The sequence below is a fragment of the Aulonocara stuartgranti genome, assembly GCF_965226115.1.
Source record: "Aulonocara stuartgranti genome assembly, chromosome: 9".
Classification (NCBI taxonomy): domain Eukaryota; kingdom Metazoa; phylum Chordata; class Actinopteri; order Cichliformes; family Cichlidae; genus Aulonocara; species Aulonocara stuartgranti.
The window spans coordinates 36,326,910-36,351,057 of record NC_138960.1 but is presented as its reverse complement, the minus strand read 5'-3'; the positions used below and the strand labels follow the sequence as shown (position 1 = coordinate 36,351,057).

The window sequence follows — 24,148 nt, the reverse complement described above, 5'->3', positions numbered from 1 at the left end:
TACTTGAAAAGGAACTGACCTGCTTTGGAAAGTTTGCTAGCGGGTTCAGTGTTGTTCGTCTTGGCTGCAAAGATGCCAGACTGCAGCACATTCAGTCACTATGAAGGCAGGCCTTCATGTACTTGAACGATCCTTCACAGACACTGGAAGTGTCGTTTAAAGTGAGATACCAAAACGGCTTGTATACTGTTTATGCAAGCGCAGTTAGCATGAAGTGCATGTTGGCCATAAACACTCATCCTGCCCTCATAAAGAGCACGAAGTGCGCAATGACACAGGTAAACAGCAGGGCCATGCTAGTGAAGCAAGTGAGCGTGCCGTAGATGTCGGTACGAGAGAACAGCCCGCTAGTAGCGGTGTGGACGAACAGCCAGCTACGAGCTGCTAGCGGCGCTGGGTGACAGAATGGAGATCGCAGCCAGTGCTCCACAGGCCGGATGGAAGTGATGACAGACAGGACAGGAAAACTGTGGAGGAAAATCAGGACAGAGGCAACGACAAGTGAGGTAGGAAATGAAAATGTAATTTCAGGTTCTTTGAGCGCGGAAAATGAGGAAGAAGACTTGTTTGAAGATGATTCCCTGTCACGATGCTCTGACATTGTTTCACAAGATGAACATCAGCAGTCGTATTCCTTAGAAGATATAAATCGCTTTTTGGATAAGACATTTAGCAGGCAGTCTGTGGAAGTCAGAGTTTTTTCCAGATGTCGATCAATTTATAAACTCTGTTCTAAAGATAAGGAGAGTTGTTGGCTATGAACAGTTGAGCAAACAGAAAAGATGCCGCCTGAAAAAGATCCTGACTGTGTTGAGGAGGGAAAAACAAGGAAAAACTCATTCAAAACCACAGTAAAATGTTCGGAGTATTAAGGGTGTCTTTTTTTTTTTTTTTTGGAAGGGTCTCACTGTCTTTTCCCTCTTTCTCTTCTTCCTCTTCTCTCTGTCTTTATGGCAGGCTTGAGAGTGGGTACGCTTAACAGTAATGGGGGAAGAGTCAGAGAAAGGCGAGCAGTTTTGGTGGAACAGCAGGAACAAAAACATTGATGTGGTTTTTTTAGTAGTACTGTAGATAATGAGACAGAATGGGGAATGAGTTGGAGTGGGCAGGTATTTTTAAGTTATGGCACTAACCTCAGTGCAGGTGTAGCAATTTTATTTTCTAGGCACCTTCAGCTGTCACATGTCTCCGTATGTGAGGTAGAGCAGGGAAGGGCACAGGTAGTACAAGCAACCATCAAGGGAACACCTTTTGCTTTATGAATGTATGCGCCCACAACTCAGCTGCAGGTCGTGTGAGGTTATTTCGTAAAATTAATTATAAATTATCACAAATACATAGTGGTTCAATAGTGGTGGTGGGAGGGGACTGGAATTGCACAACCCACCCTTCAGTTGACAGAAACACAGGAGAGCCTCACCCACCTTCGGGCTCACTTTTATCCACAATCTTTCTGACTGATGTGTGGAGAAGGCTCCATCCCACAACTAGAGAATACACATATGTGAACGTTTCTGAGGGCAATGTGAAGGCAGTGTTACAAGATAAATATATATTGTTAGTGCCTATTTTCTGATTATATTGTTTTATGTATTTTAATAATAAAGGCTTGTAAAGCAAAGCCAGTTTTGACTCATAAACCAAGTGCTCAGCCAAACTGAAAAACAGGAAGTTTAGTGCAGAGCTGCAGAGGCATATTAATAAAATACAGGAAACCAGACAGAAAAAGTGGAACTAGTAACACAGAAGGGGTTGTTTGTATCGAGGCTGTGTGTGACGTGTAAAGGACCAAAATAACACCTATATGAGACACATTTTTGGCTTCTAATGTTAGAGATTCTGCAACTGGCTTTGGGCTGTGCGGGGCTCTCTCTTCCAGAAGATGATTGAATAAAGAATTATAAATGTTTTGACCACTCTGAGTCGGGTTTTCTCTCTTCTACCATGGGGATCAAAGAATCGGGTTTAATAGCTATCAATCAGACGTATAATAATAGACTAGTTAAGGCAGAAATTTCACCTGTTGGTTTTTCTGATCATCATTTAGTGACTGTAGATATTTCCTTATTGATGCACTCTAACATTTGTTCACCAACATGCTTTAACATGCAGCTGATTCATGACAAAGAGTTCTGTCGAGCTTTTTCTGACTTCTGGTGTCACTGGAAACAAAGGAAAAATTACTTTTGCAATTTGGCTGAATGGTAGGAGGTGGGGAAAACGCAGATTAAGCTTTTTTGTTAACAATACACGTCACATCCAACGGCCACTGTTAAAGACTGCTTTGAGGACTTAGAACGAGAGCTCAAGATGCTAGAGGATAAGATCATAAGTGGGACAGATAATGCAAATAGTACCTGGGACGGTAGGAGGAAGGCTTTAGGCAAGTTTCTCCACAAAAGAGCAAAAGGTGCTCTTATAAGAACTCGGATTTCTACTGTTGAATAGATGCCCCAACCAGATTTTTCTTCAAGCTGGAGAAAAGGGTTTGCGAGTCACACCACGTGATGCACTTAAGGCTTCCAAATGGGAAGGTGACATCTGACCCAGTAGAAATGAGGAAGCTTGCCATTGACTTTTATGCCAGCCTCTTTAGTTCTGACACGTGTGACCCTGAATGTGTGACGAGGATGCTGGAGGGGCTGCCACGGCTGTATGAGGCTGAATCGGCTGTGTTGGAGTCTGCTATCTCTTTTGAGGAGATGTCTTCAGCGGTTCAACAACTCAACGGTGGTCGGTCATCAGGAGTTGATGGGCTTCCTGCGGAATTTTACCAGGAATTCTGGTCGCTGCTAGGAGAGGACATTCATGGTTTTCACATTCTGTGTGACCACTGGGATCTTGCCAACAAGTTGCACGAGGGCAGTTTTGACTTTACTGCCAAAGAAAGGGGACCTGGGCTCGCTCAAACATTGGAAGCCTGTCTCTTTGCTTTGTACGGACTACAAGATTCTTGCAAAATGTCTTTCTAACAGGTTGAAGACCTGTATCGACATGATTGTTGATGTGGATCAAGCATACTGTGTCCCTGAAAGAACTATTATGGACAACTTGTTTTTAATTAGGACATTATTGATCTGGCTCAGAGACTTGGATGTGGGGTTTTTTATCTCTGGATCAAGAAAAAGCTTCTGATAGAGTTGATCACCGCTATTTGTTTAAAACTTTGGAAGCTTTTGGGTTTGGGAACATTTTCATTTCTTGGATCAAATTGTTGTACTCAAACACTGCTGTCATGTTAAAGGTGGGGGGAGGGTTAAGTCGGCCTGTTCCAGCTCAGAGGGGCATAGGGCAGGGATGCCCTCTTTCTGGTATGTTGTATACGCTGGCCATTGAACCCCTTTTACACCATCTTAGACAGGGACTCTCAGGTTTTACCTTTGACGAAGCAAGAAGCACAGTAAAATTGTCCGCTTATGCTGATGATGTTACGGTTTTTATAACCATATTAAAACACTCAGACTGACACTGGACTTATATGAGCAGGCATCCGCAAAGGTTAACTGGTCAAAGTGTGAAGGTTTCATGTTGGGAGGGTGGGTTGATAAAGAGGAGCCGGTGTTACCGGCAGAGTTACAGTGGAACAGGGAGGGACTGAAGTGTTTGGGAGTGTTTTTGGGAACTGATGCTTTTCAGGGGAAGAACTGGGAGGGTGTTGTTGAAAACATTACTGCCCGGTTGTCTCGATGGACTTGGGTCTGGCCACCATTGTCCTACAGGGGGAGGACTTTGGTTGTTAACAACTTGGCTGCTTCTGTACTCTGGCACCGTGCCACTGTTTTTGAACCTCCGGCCTCTCTTATCAAGGAGATACAAAAAAGACTGGTAAATTTCTTCTGGGGAGGGCTTCACTGGACCAGGTCTGCTGTGCTGTCTCTATCTGTGTCAGAGGGGGGTCAGAGTTTGATTGACCTTCACAGCCGTATCACAGCGTTTCGTCTTCAGACAGCACAACAGTATCTTTATCAAAAACAACAACCACCCTGGTTCAACACTGTATCTATGCTGCTTCACAGAATAAAGGACCTTGCATATGACAAGCACCTGTTTCTCATAGACCTGACTGGCATGGACCTTTTGCAGACCTCTGCTTTTTACCAGTCTGTTTTGACTGCTTGGAAGACTGAGAACAGTCTCTCTGTACTTTAAAAACAATTTGATGGTGATGTTGGTGAGGAGCCTCTTTTTTACAATCCCTTGATACCAAGTAGAAAGCTCAGCACTGCTAGTGTATAAATGCTGGTCTAACCAAGCTGGCAGGCCTGAGGACAGCAGGGCAGTGATGGATCTAAGAACAGGGAACCACTGTCTTTTCTGTCTAACTGAGGAAACACTGCAGCACCTGTGGCTTGGCTGTCCAAGGCTATCTGGCCTTTTTTCATCGCTGCAGCAGTGGCTTTGTGGCCTTGGAAGAGTCTCTTTATCCTGGGTCCGAGGTACTCTGCAGTGGAGCGTAGGAAGGTTTGCTTGATTAATTTTTTAATAGGTCATGCTAAGATGAGTATATGGCATTCAAGGAGGAACAAAATGAAGGGAACAGGATCTGTTCATTTAGAGATTATGTTTAAAGGGTTAGTAGGTGCACGTTTGAAAGTAGAATTTGTTTATAAGATGTTGTCCAACATTGAAGAGTTTGTCTCTATTTGGGGAATTAACCCTTTAAAGTCGGTCTGAGCGGGCACGCTCCATTTTGCGTAACTATTTTTAAATCCCGGTAGAACTGCAACCACGTAAGGTAGCGCAATAATTTTTCTTGCATATAAAACCGGAGGAGTTGTACTTACATCTTATGCCATCAGCTTGTCCTCGGTCACAGTTTCCTTCCACATATAGCTTTGCAAAAACTGCATAAAAAGCACTTGCAGCAACAAAAACATAATATTCCAGAAACACGCTTTGCCGATCCGATCAGCTGTTTGTAACACTTCCTATGCTGGAATAGACGTCAGCGCGAACTATTGCATGTCCGCCATTACCTGCCCAAAACCGAAAGTGACGTCATATTCGTGGAAATGTAGTTTTTTACCAACTTGGCCTTGTAAGACTGTACTGGTGTTTTTAAAAGTTATGTTTGACTTTATGACTCTCTGTGTCGTTTCTGGGATGCTTAGGACTCATATTGCACTGCTGGAAATAGTTTATTTTGGTGCATATGCTGTTTTTTTGCAAATTTGCTTTATAATATTTATTTTCGTTTTTTCTGCAGTATATAAAAATTGGTGCATTTCAAAAATAAAACTATGAAGACACTCAAAATAAATTTCCTGTGGTGGGAAACTATTTTGTGCAACTTTTTTGTATTTACAGTTTTGAGGGATAAGCCTCTTAAACTTCTCTAACTAGAAATATATGTTAAAAAAACAAAAACGATTTTAAATTTTTTTCTGGTTTATTGCACATTTTTGCAATTTATGTAATTTCTATGCACTTAATGCAGACATATTATTAAAATTTGGGCTATAATGGTTGTATTGATGTAAAGCAACTTGAAATGCTCCCAAAAATGGGACTACAGCATGTAAACATATAATATAAGCTCTGGCGGACTTGGTTCTATGGTAGGTCTTAAAGGGTTAATGCAGTTTTGTGTAAAATAACTGATGATAATTTAGTTCTGAATTTTTGAAAAAAGCCAAATGGAGTGTCTTCTGTTTCTGTCTTCATTTTTGTGTTTATTGTATTTGGGTGGGGTTGATGGTGGTCATTTATTGGACTGATGATTATCGGTTGGAAAAATCGCCCAACCTTAATGGTTAGTTGGTTAGTTACAAGGTAAGACAGGTTTATTTCATTGTGTTGTGTAGAGTGAGTAGGTTTAGCTAATTGGCCAGTTTGACTTTGAGCCATGGCGTCCCTCCCCAGTGAGGGTTCGCCTCCTGTGAACAGTGAACAGACAGAGGCAAGGACAGGTGAGGCTGAAGATCGAACTGCAGGTTCTTTGAACTTGTTTGAAGATGATTCCTCATCACAGTTTTCTGATATTGTTTCACAAGATGAGCATCAGCAATCCTACTCCTTACAAGACATAAACTCATTTTAAGATGGAAGATTTGGCGGACAGTCTATGGATTATTTTCCATATCTTGATGAGTTTATAAAATCAGTTCTAAAGATAAGGAGAGTGGTCAGCTATGAACAGTTGAGCACACTAAAGAGATTCTAAGTTGAGGATGAAGAAATTAGGGAAAACTCATTTAAAGGCACAGTAAAATGTTTGGAGCACAAAAGGTGGTGTTTTGGAAGGTTTCGCTGTTTTCACAGTGTTGCTGTAGATTAAGAAGTAGGCACCAAAAATGATGGATTTTCCTAAAGGATGAAGGAGGGACCTTCCGGAGTCGATGTAGTATTTCTGCAGCAGGTTCTCCCAGACGTAGCTAGAAATCCTTGTACAGACCTCACTTGGAGAAACACACCGTGGATCTTCGGTGGTGGGTGGTCCATGGGGCCATGGCCACAACCAGACATGTTGCACATATGGACCGAGTGTAGAGGGTAACTGTGCTTTTTGTCAAGCTGAGCACACCCTGCAACATTTGTGGGTTGTGTGTCCCAGGCTTGTTCTTCTCTTGCCATTACTGCAACAGTGGTTGGCTGGATATGGACAGGTGCTGGAGAATACAATGTTCATTTATGGTCCCAAAAACAGCAGCACAATGGAATCAGATTTATCTTTGCAGCTTTCTTACGGGTTGGGCAAAAAGGGGAATCTGGCTAACCTGCAGAAACAAAATGTAAAGGTCTACAAATTTAGAACTTATGTTCAAAGGTCTGGTGTCTGCATGTATTATGATAGAATTTACTTCTTATATAATGGTGACAGGTGTGGATCATTTTATTTCTGTTTGGTTGGAAACAAATGTCTTGTGTACAGTGTACAATGATTTGCTTGTTCTTGGTTTATGACAATTGTAAATGTTTTTGTTTTTGAGGGGTGTTCTTGTGAATATATGCAGTAATATTTTTATGTGCTACTTTATGTAACTGTTGACAGAGAACTCAAAGGTCTTCTTTCTCCTGACTCCTCTGTCCTGTCTCCTCCTCAGGAATGGCGGAGGTCGCAGTGGTGTGTTCTGCAGTATCAGTATCGTGTGTGAGATGTTGCGTCAGCAGCGCTGCGTCGACGTTTTTCACGCTGTAAAAACTTTGAGGAACAACAAGCCAAACATGGTCGACCTGCTGGTAACCACCAACCTTCATCACAGACACTGGCTCGCTTTAACTTCAATCATTATTATTTCTATTCTCCATTTCTTCTGTGGTTTAGCAAATTATTTTGTATTTGTATTTTATGACTAAAATGAAAAAAGGTTAATTTTACAGTAAATCAAAGAGGAACTTAACACTGAATCCATAACTGTATTTTTTAAGACTAAAATATAAAAACATTTTCTCAGTAATAATGATATATTATTATTATTATTCATAATTTTCTGTTATGTTTTATAATAATTATTGTATTCTATAAACATACACTACCGGTCAAAGGTTTTAGGACACGCCAATTTTTCCATTTTTTTATTGAAAGTTATGCAGTTTAATGTCTCACTGCAGTCTGACATGAAAGCATAGTACAAATACTGTATGCACCTAGTTGATCAGGGGTTCATCCTGCAGCAACATAATGACCCAAAACATAAGTCCAAGCTGTACCAGAACTACCTCAGGAAAACAGACCGTGATGGTGAACTTGAACACATGGAGTGTCCAGTGACCCGTAGTGGATACTGAGTTGTTTTTACATCATACTGTGTAATTAAAAGTGTTTCTTTTTTAAAAATGTGAATGAATGACATCTGATGTCTGTGTTTCCATAGGAACAGTATAAGTTCTGTTATGAAGTCGCTCTGGAGTACCTGAACTCTGCTTAGAGCCTCCTTCAACACAGAGGAGGAGGAGCAGAGAGACTACTGACTGAAGAGGAGGAGGAGGATGAAGGCATGTTTACACTGCCTGGTTTGAACTGTTGGATTCTGTGAGCGACGCTCAGCGTTCACCTCGTGTCACTTTGTGGTTTTTTTTACCCTTTTGTTGTTTCAATGAAACTGAAACGATAAAAACACCATCAGAGTGGGTCGCCTCACCTGTCAGCCATCCCCACCACCAGCACAGGAAGTCCTTACAGCCAGGATTCAAAACAGGATGTCCTTGCAGTCATGTTTTGTACAGGAATCTTTAACCGTGTCCGATTGCTGGTTGAAATCAGCTGACCTGTCAGGAAGAAGCTGCTGTCGGCGGAGAATCATTAACTCTCGCATAAACCCTCTTACCTCTGAGATTGAAGGGACCCTAAAATCTGATTGACTTTCATTTGTGAATTCATGTCATGTCAAGAAGTGTGAACTTAATCATCCCTCTGGAAACAAGACTGGGAGGTGGCTGGATCACGCTGACCAAGGTAGCTAAGATGGTTTGACCCTGCAGAGGCCCAAGCCCAGGAGGCCAGAGGAAGTCACTCGGCCTGAATCTGAGTGCCATAGTCTGGCCAGTTATGATAAAACTTATTTAACCAAACAAACTTCACCAATTTGAATCTGCCAACTCTTCCCCCAAAGAGGCCCAAAATCAAACCAAATCTGGCAGACATCACAGAGCCAGAGTTGTCAGAACACGTGTCTGCCTTCACGCAGCCGAGAGTCTGCCGACATTCAGCTGAGTCTGCCAAAATTAGCAGAGTCTGCGGACACGCTTATTTATAAAGATGATGTGAGTCCTGGCAGCTGTCTGGTATGAAATGATCACAGCAAGTAATTAGTGATTAGTTCACCATTGGTCAAGTTGTGTACATCAGCAGTCCCCAACCTTTTTTGTGCCACGGACCGGTTCATGTCCGACAATATTTTCACGGACCGGTCTTTAAGGTGTTGCGGATAAATACAACAAAATAAAAACAGTACCGCTACCAAAAAAAAGAAGATTTATTCATAACACTCAGGAAAAGACCTAGGGAAACAGAGTTAACGATAAAAACGGTTTAAAAAACGATAAAAACCATAAAGTTCACACCCGAGCCTCAACTCTCACAGCCTGTTACCAAACGACCGGTCCGTGGCCCGGGGGTTGGGGACCGCTGGTGTACATGACATCAGAGCTCAGGCTTGTTATTGTGTTTAATTAAGCACAGTCATGATTAGAAGCTGAATGATGCCAACATTTGTTAATATATTTTTCTTTATTTATGTGTAGGGATGGGTATCGAAACCCGGTTCTGTTTCACTTCCTTGGAATTGTTTGCCATTTTTGCAAACGATTCCCTTATTGATTCCAGTCGCCCCGAATGACGTCACCACGTTGCGGAGCGTCATTTACCTGGCAGGAAACACGGCGGCTCAAACGCTCAAAAGTTTGGTTACACTTTTCAAGAATGGATGACAACAGTGCAACTTGCAATACTTGCAAAGCAGATATTTCATTTAAGGGAGGAAACACTACGAATATGCAAAAGCATTTGCTCACAAAACACGCGATGACCTTAAATGAATGTCGTGTTTTTAATTCCGCTCGACTCGTGAATCTCAACCCAGCAGCAGCGCTAACGTTTGCACGTCCTCTCCCGTTAATGCAGCAGGTAAATAATCAGCTAACAGTGCATATTATGTTAGCGCGATCTGCCTTATTACAAACCTGCCATTACTGTGCATTTAGTGACCATGATGAGAGACAGAGTCTGGCTCAGATGCTGGCAGTTCTCGCTGCAGTCTGCCGGCAGCGTCTCCTTTCAGGCCGGGATAGACGAACGTCACCGAGCAGTGACTGAGTTTGTGGTCAAAGGTTTGCACCCGTTTGCCACAGCAGATGCCCCGATTTCACTTTGGTAAGTGAATGTGTTTAATTGTAGGCAGGGACATTACTGGATATTCTTGTGTAATTGCTACAGAAGAATATTTATTTTATTATTTTACATTTACAATGTTTTTCCTGGGCACCCTGTGACACCCCATTGAAGAGCCGTAGGCTGGATCTCTTAAGATCTCACTGTTGGGTTTGTAAGGCCATGTTACTCCTAAATTTCTGTCTTGTTCAAAGAGAAGATATAAAACAAAGTTCTGAGCTAATCGACCTTAGTGTTCTCCTTTTTTAAAAAGAATCAATAAGAGAATCGAATCGTTAAACAGAATCGAAAATGGAATCGGAATCGTGAAAATCTTATCAATACCCATCCCTATTTATGTGTATCATTTATTTATGTGTAAAAATGCCAACATGATTTTCACAGGTTTTAAATCAAAACACTTTCCTCTGATGAGTCTGACGTGAATCCATAATCTCTACAGAGCAGCATGTGGATGTGTTAGAAGAGCTTGGTTTAATCAGTTATAGAAATATGTGAGGAGGACACAGAGACGGCAGAGAGATACCAGGATATAGTGATCCCTGATACATCATGTCATCATGGACCATCAGTACGATCCAGTTTGAGAAGCTGGAACCAATAAACCAAATTAAGTTGATGAACTGGATCCTCAAATTAACCTCAACTCAAGGCCAATTGCTGTCCATTGTTCCAGAGCTCACTCACAGAGTTCATTGCTGAGAATGAAAAGATGATTTTTTTCATGTTTTCCACCTGAGGACTTGTGTATGATTCTGGTTGGTCTAACCTTCTTGGGTTTTTTTCCACTTAGATGTTTAAAGATGTTTAAAGACACATTGAGAGTCATCATCCGTTTTCTTCTCTGACGTTTAATCTCTGCTGCTTCAGATTTAAAAGTAACTGAACTGGAAGCATCGAAGCACATTGTCCTTCATCTGGTCCTTGACTCCCATCACTTTGTGGTTTTCAGTGTTTCTTTGTTGTGTCGTCACGCAGCAGGTGGGCGAGGCCAGCTGCTGGGTTGTTTCAGACTGTTAATAATGTACATAGAGCAGCGGGAGGCAGGAAGAAGAATATTTATTCCTTCATTTGTTCTTGGTGTCCATGCCATCCTCGTTCTCCTGAAGCACACAGAGAGAGACAATCATGGTGGACAATTTCAGCGTTTCGCCAACAGAATCACAGGTCGCGGTCTCAGCCCGGTCCTGTGGGTGTGGCTTCGCCTGAACCCTGTCGATGAATGGCTCTGGTGCTGAGGAGAACTTAATGAAAGCTTTTATTTATGTTGCTGATTCCAGAATATAACAAATAAAAACCTGTATACACTCTCCAGCCTGTGTCTGTCACCTCACTGAGCCAGCCAATCATACTTTGTGTTGGACGACGCACGTAAAGCACTTATAAATGTTTCAGTTGTTTCATTTTTCTTAAGAACAGTTCCCTGATTAAGGCAAGGCAAGGCAAGTTTATTTGTATAGCACAATTCAACAACAAGGTGATTCAAAGTGCTTTACAGAGACCTTAGAAACAAGAACAAATAAAAAGCATGATTTAAAATTGATTAAAACAAGCAAATTAACTAACTAATTAACAAACAAACAAAACAGTATATAAAACAGTATGAACTAACAGTATAAAACAGAAATTGTAAAAAAACAAAAACAAATCAACAACGAAACTAACCAATAACCTAAGCTGGGTGAACTAAGATTAAAACATGAAAAACCCAGAGCACGGATACATAGAAAAACTTTGAAACACGACATGAACACACAGACTAAACGCACACAAGAGGTGATCAGGGGAAGTGGAGACACATGGAGAAACCGCAGATTAGAATGAACATAACAACGTCACAGAGTAAAATTAGAAGAGTAAAATCAAACACACTGAACACAGAAACACAAGACTTTCGAAATGAAACAGGAAATGTGGAGAGACAGATATGACAACACAAGCTTGACAATATGGAACACAAAGACCTAAAACACATGACAGACTGGAGACCCTAAATAAGAATAACACAAGAACTTATAATCACAAACATTACATAAGAAACTCAAAAATACAGAATACAATCAAAACGCTGGCTCAGAGACCCAGCCCCTGACAGGTATTCTGGATAGGTTTTGTGACCCACGGGTCTTTAGTTTCAAAGGCTGTCAGGGTTGAGATGATTGTGCCAGTCCAAGCCAAGAGTGGAACCCAGTACACGTACAGACTAAGTAAGGACAGGATCAGAAGTTCAGTTACAATCATCTAAAATCTGAATTTGGAGTAAAAACTGAGAATAACTATGCAAACAATTTGGGTACAAACCCAAAGTTCACAGTAAAACTGAAAGGTTCAGTAAAAGCTGGAGTCCTTTTCAAATATTTTCTGTAAAAATCAGTAACCCTCCCTGAATACTGAAGTGGCTATGACATGAAATGATGGTGTAGAATAAGACTTAAACTGAAAGAGAGCCTTTATTATGGCTGATGACATAAAGTTCAAACAAGGCAGAAGCACAGTGACTGAACTAAACTATAACTAAACTGGGAAACTGACACTGTGATAAACTATGAAGACTCAGAAAACTATGACTATGAATGTAAAGACTGGCTGTGAAAACACGGAGGGTGGGAACACAGACGACGCGATACAGACTGAATGAAACACAGAGACTAAATACACGTAAGGGATGATCAAGGGAAGTGGCCACGCATGGGAGCACAGCTGACACACATGAACCTAAAGACAGGACAGGAGAAGTGAAACTAAATACACTGACATTGGACACAGACTTTCAAAGTAAAACAGGAAACGTGGAGATTAGACATGACATGAACTTAACATAACCACACAGACATGACGCATGACAGGTAGACGCACGAACCAGGGAGACTGAGTACAGGCGGAGTTGACATAAACAACTAAGAAACAAAGGACTAAACAGCAACCTAGAAATTAACTAGATGAACTAAACTAGGGCACAAATGAATATACATTAAAAAAAACCTCAAACACTGGGTCACACGACCCAGGACCATGACAGATGTAGCCGGCTGAGGATGCCGACTTTGCAGTTTCCAAACCACATGGTCCGAACGCTCTATGGTGCCCCTGTAGAACATGGTGAGTGTGGGAGGAGGGAGGTTGGCCCGCTTCAGGTATCTCAGGAAGTGGGGGAGCTGCTGGGCCTTTTTGGTGATGGAGGTGGTGTTGGTGGTCCAGGTGAGGTCGTCTGAGATGTGAACTTGATGCTGTTAACAGTCTCTACCGTGGAACCGTGGATGCTGAGTGGTGTGTGAGTGGAGTGGTGTGAGTGGAGTGAGTCTTCCTGAAGTCGATGATTCTCCCTGGTTTTGTCCACATTCAGTGACAGGTTGTTCTCGCTGTACAAGAACACTTCTCCAACTCCAACCCCCGACGCATGTGGCAAGGACTCCAGACCATTACAGACCACAGGACCACCAAACCCTCCCCCGCATCCTCTGATGTCTCCTTCCTCAACGAGCTCAACAACTTTTATGCTCGTTTTGAGCGAGGGAACCCCACAACCACAACCAAAGCAGACATGACGCCAGACCACCAACCTCTGACTCTCTCCCCCACCGATGTAGGAGCGGTGCTGAGCAGGATCAATGTCCACAAGGCTGCAGGCCCTGATGGCATCCCCGGGCGTGTTCTCAGAGCGTGTTCTGGGGAGCTTGCAGGAGTGCTCACAGACATATTCAACCTGTCCTTGGCCCACGCTGTGGTACCGGCCTGCTTCAAATCCACCTCCATCGTCCCGATACCCAAAAACTCCAACCCATCTAGCCTCAATGACTACCGCCCAGTAGCACTCACCCCCATCATCACTAAGTGCTTAGAGCAGCTGGTCCTAGCACACTTCAAATCCTGTCTCCCCCCCACCCTGGACCCCCACCAATTCGCATACCGCCAGAACAGGAGCACAGAGGATGCAGTCTCCATCGCACTGCACTCTGTCCTCTCACACCTGGACAACAACAACACCTACGCCAGAATGCTGTTTATAGACTTCAGTTCAGCATTCAATACAATCCACCCCTCACAACTCATCAGGAAACTGACAGACCTGGGTATCAGTTCCCTCATCTGCAAATGGTTACTGGACTTCCTGACCAACCGGCCCCAACATGTCCGGCTGGATAACCGCTGCTCATCTACACACACACACAAGGCTGTGTGATGAGCCCTTTCCTCTACTCCCTCTTCACCCACGACTGCAGACCTGCTGATGGTTCCAACACCATCATTAAGTTTGCAGATGACACCACGGTGATTGGCCTCATCAGTGACAACGATGAGGCCGCCTACAGGGAGGAGGTGGATCGTCTGGCTGAGTGGTGCGACAGAAACAACCTGCTGCATAACACCGAGAAGACCAAGGAGCTCATCGTGGACTACAGGAGGAATGCTGACCCACATCCACCCATCCACATTAAGGGGACGGCTGTGGAGCGTGTGAGCAGCATCAAGTTCCTGGGAGTCCACATCTCCGAGGATCTCACCTGGACGACCAACTGCTCCAAGCTGGTCAAGAAGGCTCACCAGCGCCTCTTCTTCTTGAGGACTCTGAGGAAGAACCACCTGTCCTCAGACATCCTGGTGAACTTCTATCGCTGCACCATCGAGAGCATCCTGACCAACTGTATAACAGTCTGGTACGGGAACTGCTCTGCCTCGGACCGGAAGGCGTTGCAGAGGGTCGTGAAAACTGCCCAGCGCATCGCCGGAGCACCACTTCCTGCCATAAAAGACATCTACAGGAAGCGGTGTCTGAAAAGGGCTGGGAAAATCATCAAAGACCCCAGTCACCCATCACATGGACTCTTCACCCTCCTGCCCTCTGGGAGGCGCTACAGGAGCCTCCGGACTAAGACCACCAGGTACCGGAACAGCTTCTTCCCCACAGCTGTCAGACTCCTGAACTCTGCCTCCTGACATCTGACCCACGTTAACACATGGACTGAACATACACACACACACAATGGACAACTGTACCCTCAAACACACAATAATAACATGGACTGAACCACCACTCACAACCACTAGCACTTTATATAGCCTCTGTAGAAACTATCTACACCCTCACTTATCTTAACTGCACTGTGTAAATAATCATTCTGTACATTCGATAATCTTTAATCCTACAACTGTTTACAACTTGCATAGTTCCCATTTCTGTATAGCTGTATATCTCAGATTCTGTAAAGTTATTTATTTCATATTCTGTATAGTTTTTCATATTTATATCCTGTTCATATCCTGTACATAGCTTGTACTCACTACAGCCTGTACATACTTATAGTTATAGAATATTCACAACATACTTCATACCGTGTACATTATAACATACCATAATAGACCCATTTCTGTAATATACTCACATATCTATATTATTGCTAATATATATTGTAATATATCTATATCACTAAAGGACTTCTGGATGGATGCAAACTGCATTTCGTTGCCCTGTACCTGTGCATGTGCAATGACAATAAAGTTGAATTCTAATTCTATTCTATTCTGTACCAGAACGCCAGCTGCTGAACCACATCTCTGTACGCTGACTCGTCGTTGCTGCTGATGAGTCCAACCACGGTTGTGTCGTTAGCGAACTTGATGATGTGGTTAGAGCTGTGTAGGGCGGTGTAGTTGTGTGTCAGGGGAGTGAACAACAGAGGGCTGAGAACACAGCCCAAGGAGCTCCTGTGCTCAGCCTGATGGTGCTGGAGATGTTGTAGCTGATCCAGATACCACCATGATACTCCCTGATGATTTAGTAGATTTCACACTACTGAACAAAAAGAACAAGAACAGGGGTTTTTATCTTAAACTCACATACAGTGCAGGAATATATTAATCGGTATTACAGTTATGTCAAAATCTACACAGATGCATCAAGGAATACAGCCAACCAAAGCGGGATAGCATTTATTGTTCCTGAATTTAAGGTAGGGAAAAGGATCAGTGACGAGTTAAGAGAAATTAAATAGCAGACAGAATGGCAAAGGAAGCTACAAAGAGACCGCTGGTGGATGTGGATATCAGTAGGACAGAGAGCAAGAGTAGAATACAGCATAAAATGAAAGAAAGGTGGCAAAAGCAATGGGAGGAAGAGAGTAAAGGATGAAAAATCCAAAGGAAAACAGGCGAAATGAGAAGCAGAGGAAGGAACAGGAGAGAGGAGACGGTTATAGCTCGACTCAGATTTGGGCACACTGGTTTGAATAACATGTTGTTTTTAATAGGAAAACACTGTTTAGGAAAGTGTGACTGCAATAGAGAAGAAGTAAAACAGTAAATGGCCTGTATTTGTATAGCGCTTTTACTAGTCCCTAAGGACCCCAAAGCACTTTACACAACCTGTCACACACACATACACACTGGTGATGGCAGCTACATTGTAGCCACAGCCACCCTGGGGCGCACTGACAGAGGCGAGGCTGCCGGACACTGGCGCCACCGGGCCCTCTGACCACCACCAGTAGGCAACGGGTGAAGTGTCTTGCCCAAGGACACAACGACCGAGACTGTCCAAGCCGGGGCTCGAACCGGCAACCTTCCGATTACAAGACGAACTCCCAACTCTTGAGCCACGATCGCCCCAGAAACAACACAACATGTTTTAATGCATTGTCAGAAATATGATGCTAAAAGAAGACAATTGATCAGAAAGCTTGGTGATATGAAAGTGAAACTGGACTACCTTGATTTATTTCACAAGAACTCTAGAAGTGAAAGTTATCGGGCCATATTTTGGTTTTTAATTCAGACTCATTCGTTTGGGAGGATTTGAATTGTTTGTTTGTTTTTTGTCATTTCGGTGCTCACTCCACACCAGTTGGTAGCGGTAATGCACCATTTTGCTGTTTGCCAACCGCCAATAAACAATATAAAGAAGAAGAAGAGTTCCCGGTGTGGCCGCTGAGATGGGGGCAGCACTGAGCTGCTGCAGGGGAAGCTACAGAGGAGCAGAAGAAGAGCAGCAGCAGTGCGTGTGCGGCCTGCCGTTCCGCTGTGTTTCGCTGTTTTCCCGAGTTTTCGGATTCATACTGAAGCTGTTCTCTGCTCGCAGCTCTCCCCCCGGATTCCGCCGCTCTCAGGTACCTGAAGCCGCTCCGTGGCTCCTCTGCCGGTCAAAGGGCCGTTAGCCTCTGCTAGTTGCTGTTAGCATGGCGCTAACGGCTATCATAGATAAACATCAAGTTATTGATCACATTATTGATGAGATTGTCGGTGCCTGTTAACGGTCAGGTTACTGATCTTCGGACGGGGCGTGGCTGTGTAATGAAGCGCAGTTTGCGCTGTTTTAGCGTGTGTACGGTGGCCGAGAGGAGTCTAACTCCATACGCTCTTTAAAGCCTTCAGAGTGAATTCGTGGTCACGTGGTCCAGCTTCAAACATTTAAGCGGTTAATTCTTATCGATTGGAAATCGTTGGTTATCGATCTGAGTGACTCTTCGCGCTTCAGTCTGAGTGGGCGGAGTCAGTGTGACTACTTCCTGTCCGGGTACCAGCTGAAATAACCTGACGGTGGTTTGTTCGGACCAGCAGGGGGCGCTGTGGGAGATGGAGCCTCCCGCAGAAGAAAAGCAGCTCTTCCTGCTGGGAGCTGCAGGAGAGGAGGAGAGGAGGAAGGAGGTGGGCTGCCAGTGGGAGAGCCCCGAGGAGGACAGGAAGGAGGTGGGCTGTCAGAGCGAGGCGGCAGAGAGGAGGGACGCCGCCGTCCAGGTGGACCTGCTGAGTCAGCAGCTGAGCTGGAGACACTCAGGTGAGAGCGCCGCCCTGCAGGTGGAGGGAGGAAACTTTCAAAGAACTTAATGGGGGGAAAAAAGATTTTATTTAAATGTTAGTTTTCAACTTTATTTAATATGTAAATTATTTGATTTTTAGGTTTCCCTAAAAATCAAATAAAATCAGAGTCAGCTGATCGTGACATCTGATCGTCTTTACTATATTTTTGCTGCTCGTTAAATAAAATTACGTTCCGGTTCTTACTGAGGTTCACCTGAACTTTTCACCTGCTGCCATCTTTTGTTCTGAAGCCCGTTGGTTGTCACCTGTTGTCGTCATAGTGACGGGTCCAGTTGGGCGGTGCTTCCTGCTCGCTGGTGTGGGGGCTGGAGCTGGTTGTGTTTGCACTTCGTGCACGTCGCTGAGACTCCCAGGTTTTTGCTGGTCGGCGAAGCATCTCTGATGGATTTTGGCAGTTTGGGGTTTAAAGGTGTTTGATGGTGCGTCTCCGTCACGAGAAGCTACTGGACTTAATTCCACCTTTACCTCATGGGCTGCTTTTAAGGTGGAATGTTTAATCAGTCAGCTTAGATCGTTGCGTCAGTGCTGATAGATCTAATTTAGTCTGAACTTTGAAGTGAGGTGCTGAGGCGCTCGCCCCTGAGCGTCTTCGCCCCGATCCACTGATTGAAGAAGAACAACCCCAGGTTTCTCTTCAGCACTGTAGCCAAGCTGACAAAAAGTCAGAGCTCTGTTGAGCCAACCATCCCTTTAACGTTAACAAGAATATTAATAAGAACTGATTTTAAGAAATAATTACTACAGAAGAAGAAAAGTGGTGGTCGGCCTCCCTGTAAACCGCCCTCAGAGGTTATGATTGAACCAGGTTTGTTTCAAATGGATAGAATAGAATATCATTGTCACATGTACAATGCGATTTAGAGCATCTACTCAGTGCAGACATGTAGAAATAAGGAGGGTGAGGTGCACAATTCTTCTCCACTGTATACATTTGAATAAAAAAATATCAAATATAATTATTAGAGGCTTTGTAATTAATCTCAATTAATCGCACAAGAAAATTTGCTCCGAAGCACAAATGTTTTTATTTATTTTTTTAATTTTAAAGGAATTTAGTGTGCGACAGAATCAAATAATAGACATGCACATGACTATTGTAATCTCAAGCTCTTTTAATTTATGGGGAGAAGGCATTTAAACTACATTTCAATTCAAAACAGAAACAAAAATAATATCACTGGATAAAATTGGAAGACTTAAAATAAAGTGTTACTTTAAGTACATTTTCAAAATGATATCGTCTTTAAATAATAATAATAATAAAAACAAAGTGCAGTTTTTCTTCTTAAAAAAATAAGGCAGAAACATAAAAGGTTATTTGAGCAGCTTCACCTTTAAACTCTGAGTAACCTTAGCCAACATTATTTTGTACATTAGGCTAAAACAGTGTGATCATCGAACATTTTAGTGCAAAAATAACAAACCCGTTGGACTCACAATACCTCCATGCTTATTTACTGTCGGTCTCTTTCAGCCAGTTACTTGGACAAACTAGCCTGTTCACATGTTCAGAGCAGCTCTAATTTTGTTGCTATGTTACTGTAAGTGAGAACAGTCTGTCACATGGGACAGAAGTGGCAGGACCAATCAGATACTTGCAGGCCAGGACAGAAGGTGTAGGTGGGTCGCTGCTCAACTGGACCACCACTGCAGCATGCAGTCTGTCTGGCTGATGGTGGATTCTGCTGTGTACAAACTCAGGGCCCTTTTACACAGGGCTTCCTCATCTGAATCAGAGAGGAGGAGGCTCTTTGTCTTTGCTGGCTCCTTTGTGGTGGCATTGTTACACTGTTACTGCAGCAGAGCTGGTCCAAACCTCTTCTCGCTCTCCCCTTGCAAGACACTCTAAATCAGTGGTCTCCAACCTTTTTTGCACCACGGACCGGCCTTTGAGGTGTCCCGGATAAATACAACAAAATAAAATGATAGGACCAAGGCATAAACGGTGGTATTTTGTATATAAAATAATAAACGCTAATTCACTGTGTACTTGTGTAACTTTATTAGCAGCGTTCTCCTGAAATGCGCCAGCAACATTGAGAATAACATCCTCCTCTCTGCCCTTTAATGCTCTCTGGTCGCTATGGTAACGTGTGCATTCTTCTTCCAAAATAAGACACACAACTACAACACAGGAAAAGACCCAGGGAAACCGAGTTAACGATAAAAACCCTGAAAACCATCAGTTTCACACCCGAGCCTCAACTCTTGCAGTCCGGTACCAAATGACAGTGGTCCGTGGCCTGGGGGTTGGGGAGCACTGCTTTAAATCCTTAAAGTGTGGCTGAAGCACAGCAGCTATCGGGAGCCACTGATGGTTGGGACAGGTCCTTTGTGAAGGCGGTCTTAGATTTCACCATGTAGTTTGAGTCATCATCAGAGACCTCCATGGTGAGATGCAGGTGGCAGAAAGCAGGTAAAACCACTGAACATGAGACATGTCTCACCTCCAAGAAGCTCAGCCACACACCTGTAGTAGACAGTTCAAGAAAGTCGTTATTCATCTCCACAATAACTGTCAACTACAGAGCGTTTTGAAGAAACAGTAACAATAAGTTAAAAATAGTTTTATTTACCTGCATGGCTCAACAACAGTGGCCAGCGTTTGGTGGTTTACCAGCTCTGGTGGAGTTAAAATGACTAGCTTGTGCTTTTGTTTGCCCAAAGCAGCAAAAACAACCTCTTGATACTTTAGCAGACGAGACACCACATACAGGATTGAATTCCACCGTGTGGAAATATCCTGTATGAGTGGCTCTTTCTGTTGCCCCAGTCTTGTTTGCTCCTGGTGTAGTTCCTCCATATTTGCAGGGCTGTCTGTAATACATCTCATTTTGCTTTTCAGTGTCAAAAAGGCAGTTTTCAGGCAGTTGGAAAGTTGGATCACCTGACGCAAACTGTAGCACCCCCTATCTTCTACCACTGGTAGTGGTCTACAGTCCAGAGCAATCCATTATGGGAGATAGTAACATAGTTTGTCCGATGTTGACTTACTAATTTTGGTCCTGAAGCCAGTCATTTCATCAAGTTTGGTCAGCTCCCACAGTTTCTGTGCTCCCTGAAACATGTTTTGCATTTAGATGGTACCGTAAGGTTGAAATGCTTTGGGTGGTATCCAAACTCGTTTTTGCACAGTTTGCACAAAACCTCACTTTTATCAAAGCTTCCATTGGGTAGTCTTTGGAAATGAAATTTGCCTCTGATCAGTCCTAGCAATGTGCTTTCTTCTGATTCTTTGTAGCTTTGTTTTGTGCATCACTGTAATTGGTATAAAAGGAAATCATGCACTGACAATAGTTCCCCTTTGCTTGGAATGCAAAGTGCGATTAAATTAGTAACTTTTTAAAAAAATGAATTAATCACAATTAACGCATTAAAGTCCCACCCGCAATAAAAATATTAGAAAAGTAAACAGTGTTTGCATTTCCAGTGTGGGCTATTGCAGGTAAATTAAATAGTGCACAGTAGTGATAGTGGTGTTTGTAGTCTGTGTATTACACGAATAAAACCATGATTAACCCGTCAGTGATGATTCTGTGGGTCAGTTTGCATCACAGACTCAGATTCTGAGTCCTGGTCCTCGTCCCGCTCTGACGCCGGTCTTTGTGTGCAGGCTCGTCTGCGATGCTGCTGCAGTGCATCGCCGTCCGAGCTGACGGACCAGACGGGGGCGCTCTGCTGCAGCACTGCACCACCAACAGGACCAGAACCAGAATCATCCGCCCCGCCCCCAAACTCTCCGATGAACCCACCCCAGCCAAGTCCAGGACTCAGAGGAGACGGTTGGTACCTCAGAGCTCCAATACTGACAAAAAGAGTCGCCGCCGCCGCCACGAGTCATCTGACACTGACCAACAAGAGGAGGCGGAGGTCATGACAGTGGAGGAGGACGTCACAGCTGACCCCACCTGGACTCCATCTGAAGGAGGTGAGTCAGATTTTACTGACGTTTAATATTTGTAGCTTAAAAGTATTAAAATTTTTATTTCCACTCATTCACATTTTTTTTAGACTGCTTTAACTCTGGATTAACTCGACTTTAACTCGTCGTGAGGTTGTTTTTTACTCTTGTGTAAATCAGGATTAATCTGATGTTATCCTTGGCTTAAGTCTTTCCTCTCGTGTCCCTGCAGGTGTTGCGCTCCCCGCGGCTCCCGGAGCCCTGCCGGCGGACTCCCAGGATGTGGCCGCAGTGAAGCTGGAGCTCGACAGCACCGTGTGCGACGTTTGCGGCAAAGTGATGAAGAACAAGTCGAGTCTGGCTCGCCACTCCTTCATCCACACGGGGAAGAAGCCGTTCGCCTGCCACCTGTGTGAACTGCGCTTCAATCGCCGCGACAACCTGCAGCACCACCTGAATCGGCTGCATCCAGACGGCGTCGCCAAACGGAAGAAACAGCGGCAGGTTCAGGCGTGGCTGTGTGCCGTGTGTGGCAAGACGTTCAGCTGCCGCTCGCGGCTCAAGACGCACGAGGTCATCCACTCGGGGGTGAAGCCGCACAGCTGCGACCTCTGCCCCAAGGCCTACATGAGGGCCAATGACCTTGAGCACCACAAGAAGGTCGTGCACGTGGACGGCACCGCCGAGCCCCCGCGGCCGAGCTCACTGCTCTGCGACTTCTGCGGCAAAGAGTTTAAGTGCAGGTCGCAGCTCGCTGTCCACTTCCAGACGCACACAGGCGAGCGGCCGCACCTCTGCGACATCTGCGGCCGCAAGTTCGCTCGCCAGTACCAGCTCAAACGCCACAAAGTCCTGGTCCACAGCAACCATGTCAATGGAGAAGACAGCCCACTGGACGCCCCGTTTGCCTGCGGCGTGTGTGGGAAACGGCTCAAATCTGAGGCGCTGCTCACTGCTCACGCCCGCATCCACACAGGTGACAAGCCTCACCGCTGTGGCGTCTGCCTGCGCAGCTTCCAGCGTGCCACCTGCCTCAAACAGCACCAAGTCCGCGTGCACCTGCGGGTCAGGGCGGGCGACGCCAGTGCCAGCCGCAGGAGGAGCACCGCCACCTCTGAGAAGGCGTTCCCGTGCACCGTCTGCAGCAAGGTGTTCAAGTTTCGGTCGCTGCTGGCAAGCCACTCCACCATCCACAGCGACGCCCGGCCCTTCGCCTGCGACTTCTGCAGCCGCCGCTTCCGCCGCCTCAGCCACCTGAAGAGGCACCGAGAGGTCGTCCATGCCAATGGGGCGCGCCTGCCGCAGAGTTTCGTCTGCCACATCTGCGGCAAGGACAAAAAGTGTCGCTCGCAGCTTGCCAGGCACGTCATCATCCACACCGGGGAGCGCCCGTTCGCCTGCGACCTCTGCTCTGCCCGCTTCAACCGCCACGGCAACCTGCAGCAGCACAGGAAGCGCATGCACGGTGTTGGGACACTGCCAGACGAGGAGGCCCCGCCCATCCTTTTTGACGACGACGCGGTTCTGACGTACAAACAGGAGGAGACAGTGGTGGACTGCGCGGCAGAACTGTCTGAGGACGACATGGACGCCGCTCAGCAGCTGGACGCCACCTGACAGCAGTGAGCGCGCTCACGGAGTCTTGATGCACCCGAGCAGCTCTGCAGGGTTTGACAAACAGACGGAGCTCTCAGAGGGTCTCATGATGTTCAAAGACAAGCAGAGGCAGCTGATTGGCTGGCGGGCTGGTCTCAGATCAGCTGAGATTATGGTAGAAGGAGTTTGAATCAAACTTTATTTGTCTGTATCATGGTTTCATTAAAGATGGTTAAATCACTGCTTCTGTGGTTTCTCAAGGTTCAGTCACATGATTTCATTAATATTGACGGTGACCAATCGGTGTGGAGGAGGAGTGTCTTTGGCAGTTTAAAGGGTCAGTTAAAGAAATGTGTTTGTGTGACTGCTGGGAGCAAAGAGCTGACAAAAACAACATACACCTGGCTCTTTGCTCAGGTGTGCAGACACAACACTCATCCCTCGCGTTACGAGCCTTTTAATGCTTGAATGATTGAGTTCAGAGACATGTCACACTAGGGCTGTTCGATATAACGATATATATCGATGACGATATATAAACATCTGTCGTTTCATTTTACGCTATCGTTTGTTTCGTGGTGTTGCAAAATAAACTTTACGGCATGTCACTGTAGTTATTATTAATTTCTTAAAGTTCTCTCTTTCTCTTATATTTAATATAACCACACTACGGACAGACAAGCACCTGTTTTTATGCATTGTCGTTAGCAACAACGACGGTAACACCATCGCGTGTCCGCTTGTTTATGTTCCACATAAAGCTTTCACAATAAAGCTCAAGATCCTGTTGAGACTTTTCAAAATAAACTGAATCACGTGAAAGATGCAGAGTGTTTACGGATGAGAATCAAAAAAAGATGCCAGGTGCTAAAAAATAAACCTTAGAGTCAAACGTTAGAACAGGCTTTTCCCCGCAGCACGCCGTGTAATAAATACAAAGAAAACGGCGCCGTTACAACTTTTGTCTAAAAATGTATCATTTCATGCATCAGTTAAAACACTCGACTCCA

General features: G+C 44.6%; 2 protein-coding genes across 10 annotated transcripts in view; both read left to right on the top strand.

Moving 5' to 3' along the window:
• LOC309714356 (receptor-type tyrosine-protein phosphatase mu-like) overlaps window positions 1–9,789 on the top strand; it is a 220,385-nt gene extending 210,596 nt beyond the window's left edge. For all 8 annotated transcript variants that reach the window (XM_082546726.1, XM_082546722.1, XM_082546725.1 and 5 more), the window contains 2 exons: window positions 7,044–7,179; window positions 7,815–9,789. In XM_082546726.1, coding sequence (XP_082402852.1) covers window positions 7,044–7,179; window positions 7,815–7,868 — 190 coding nt within the window. In that variant the 3' untranslated portion in view covers window positions 7,869–9,789. The remainder of the gene's footprint in view (window positions 1–7,043; window positions 7,180–7,814) is intronic.
• A 6,915-nt stretch (window positions 9,790–16,704) lies between these two features.
• Window positions 16,705–23,379, top strand: LOC309714373 (zinc finger Y-chromosomal protein 1-like). 2 transcript variants are annotated; one of them, XM_082546794.1, is made up of 4 exons: window positions 16,705–16,929; window positions 17,381–17,597; window positions 21,255–21,569; window positions 21,775–23,379. In XM_082546794.1, the coding sequence occupies exons 1-4, from the start codon at window positions 16,756–16,758 to the stop codon at window positions 23,157–23,159; spliced, it is 2,091 nt and encodes a 696-aa protein (XP_082402920.1). In that variant the 5' UTR covers window positions 16,705–16,755; the 3' UTR covers window positions 23,160–23,379. The 2 variants fall into 2 exon arrangements, with proteins under 2 accessions (XP_082402920.1, XP_082402919.1); XM_082546793.1 differs by having other exon boundaries at window positions 16,710–16,929; window positions 17,378–17,597.
• The last annotated feature ends 769 nt before the right edge of the window (window positions 23,380–24,148 follow it).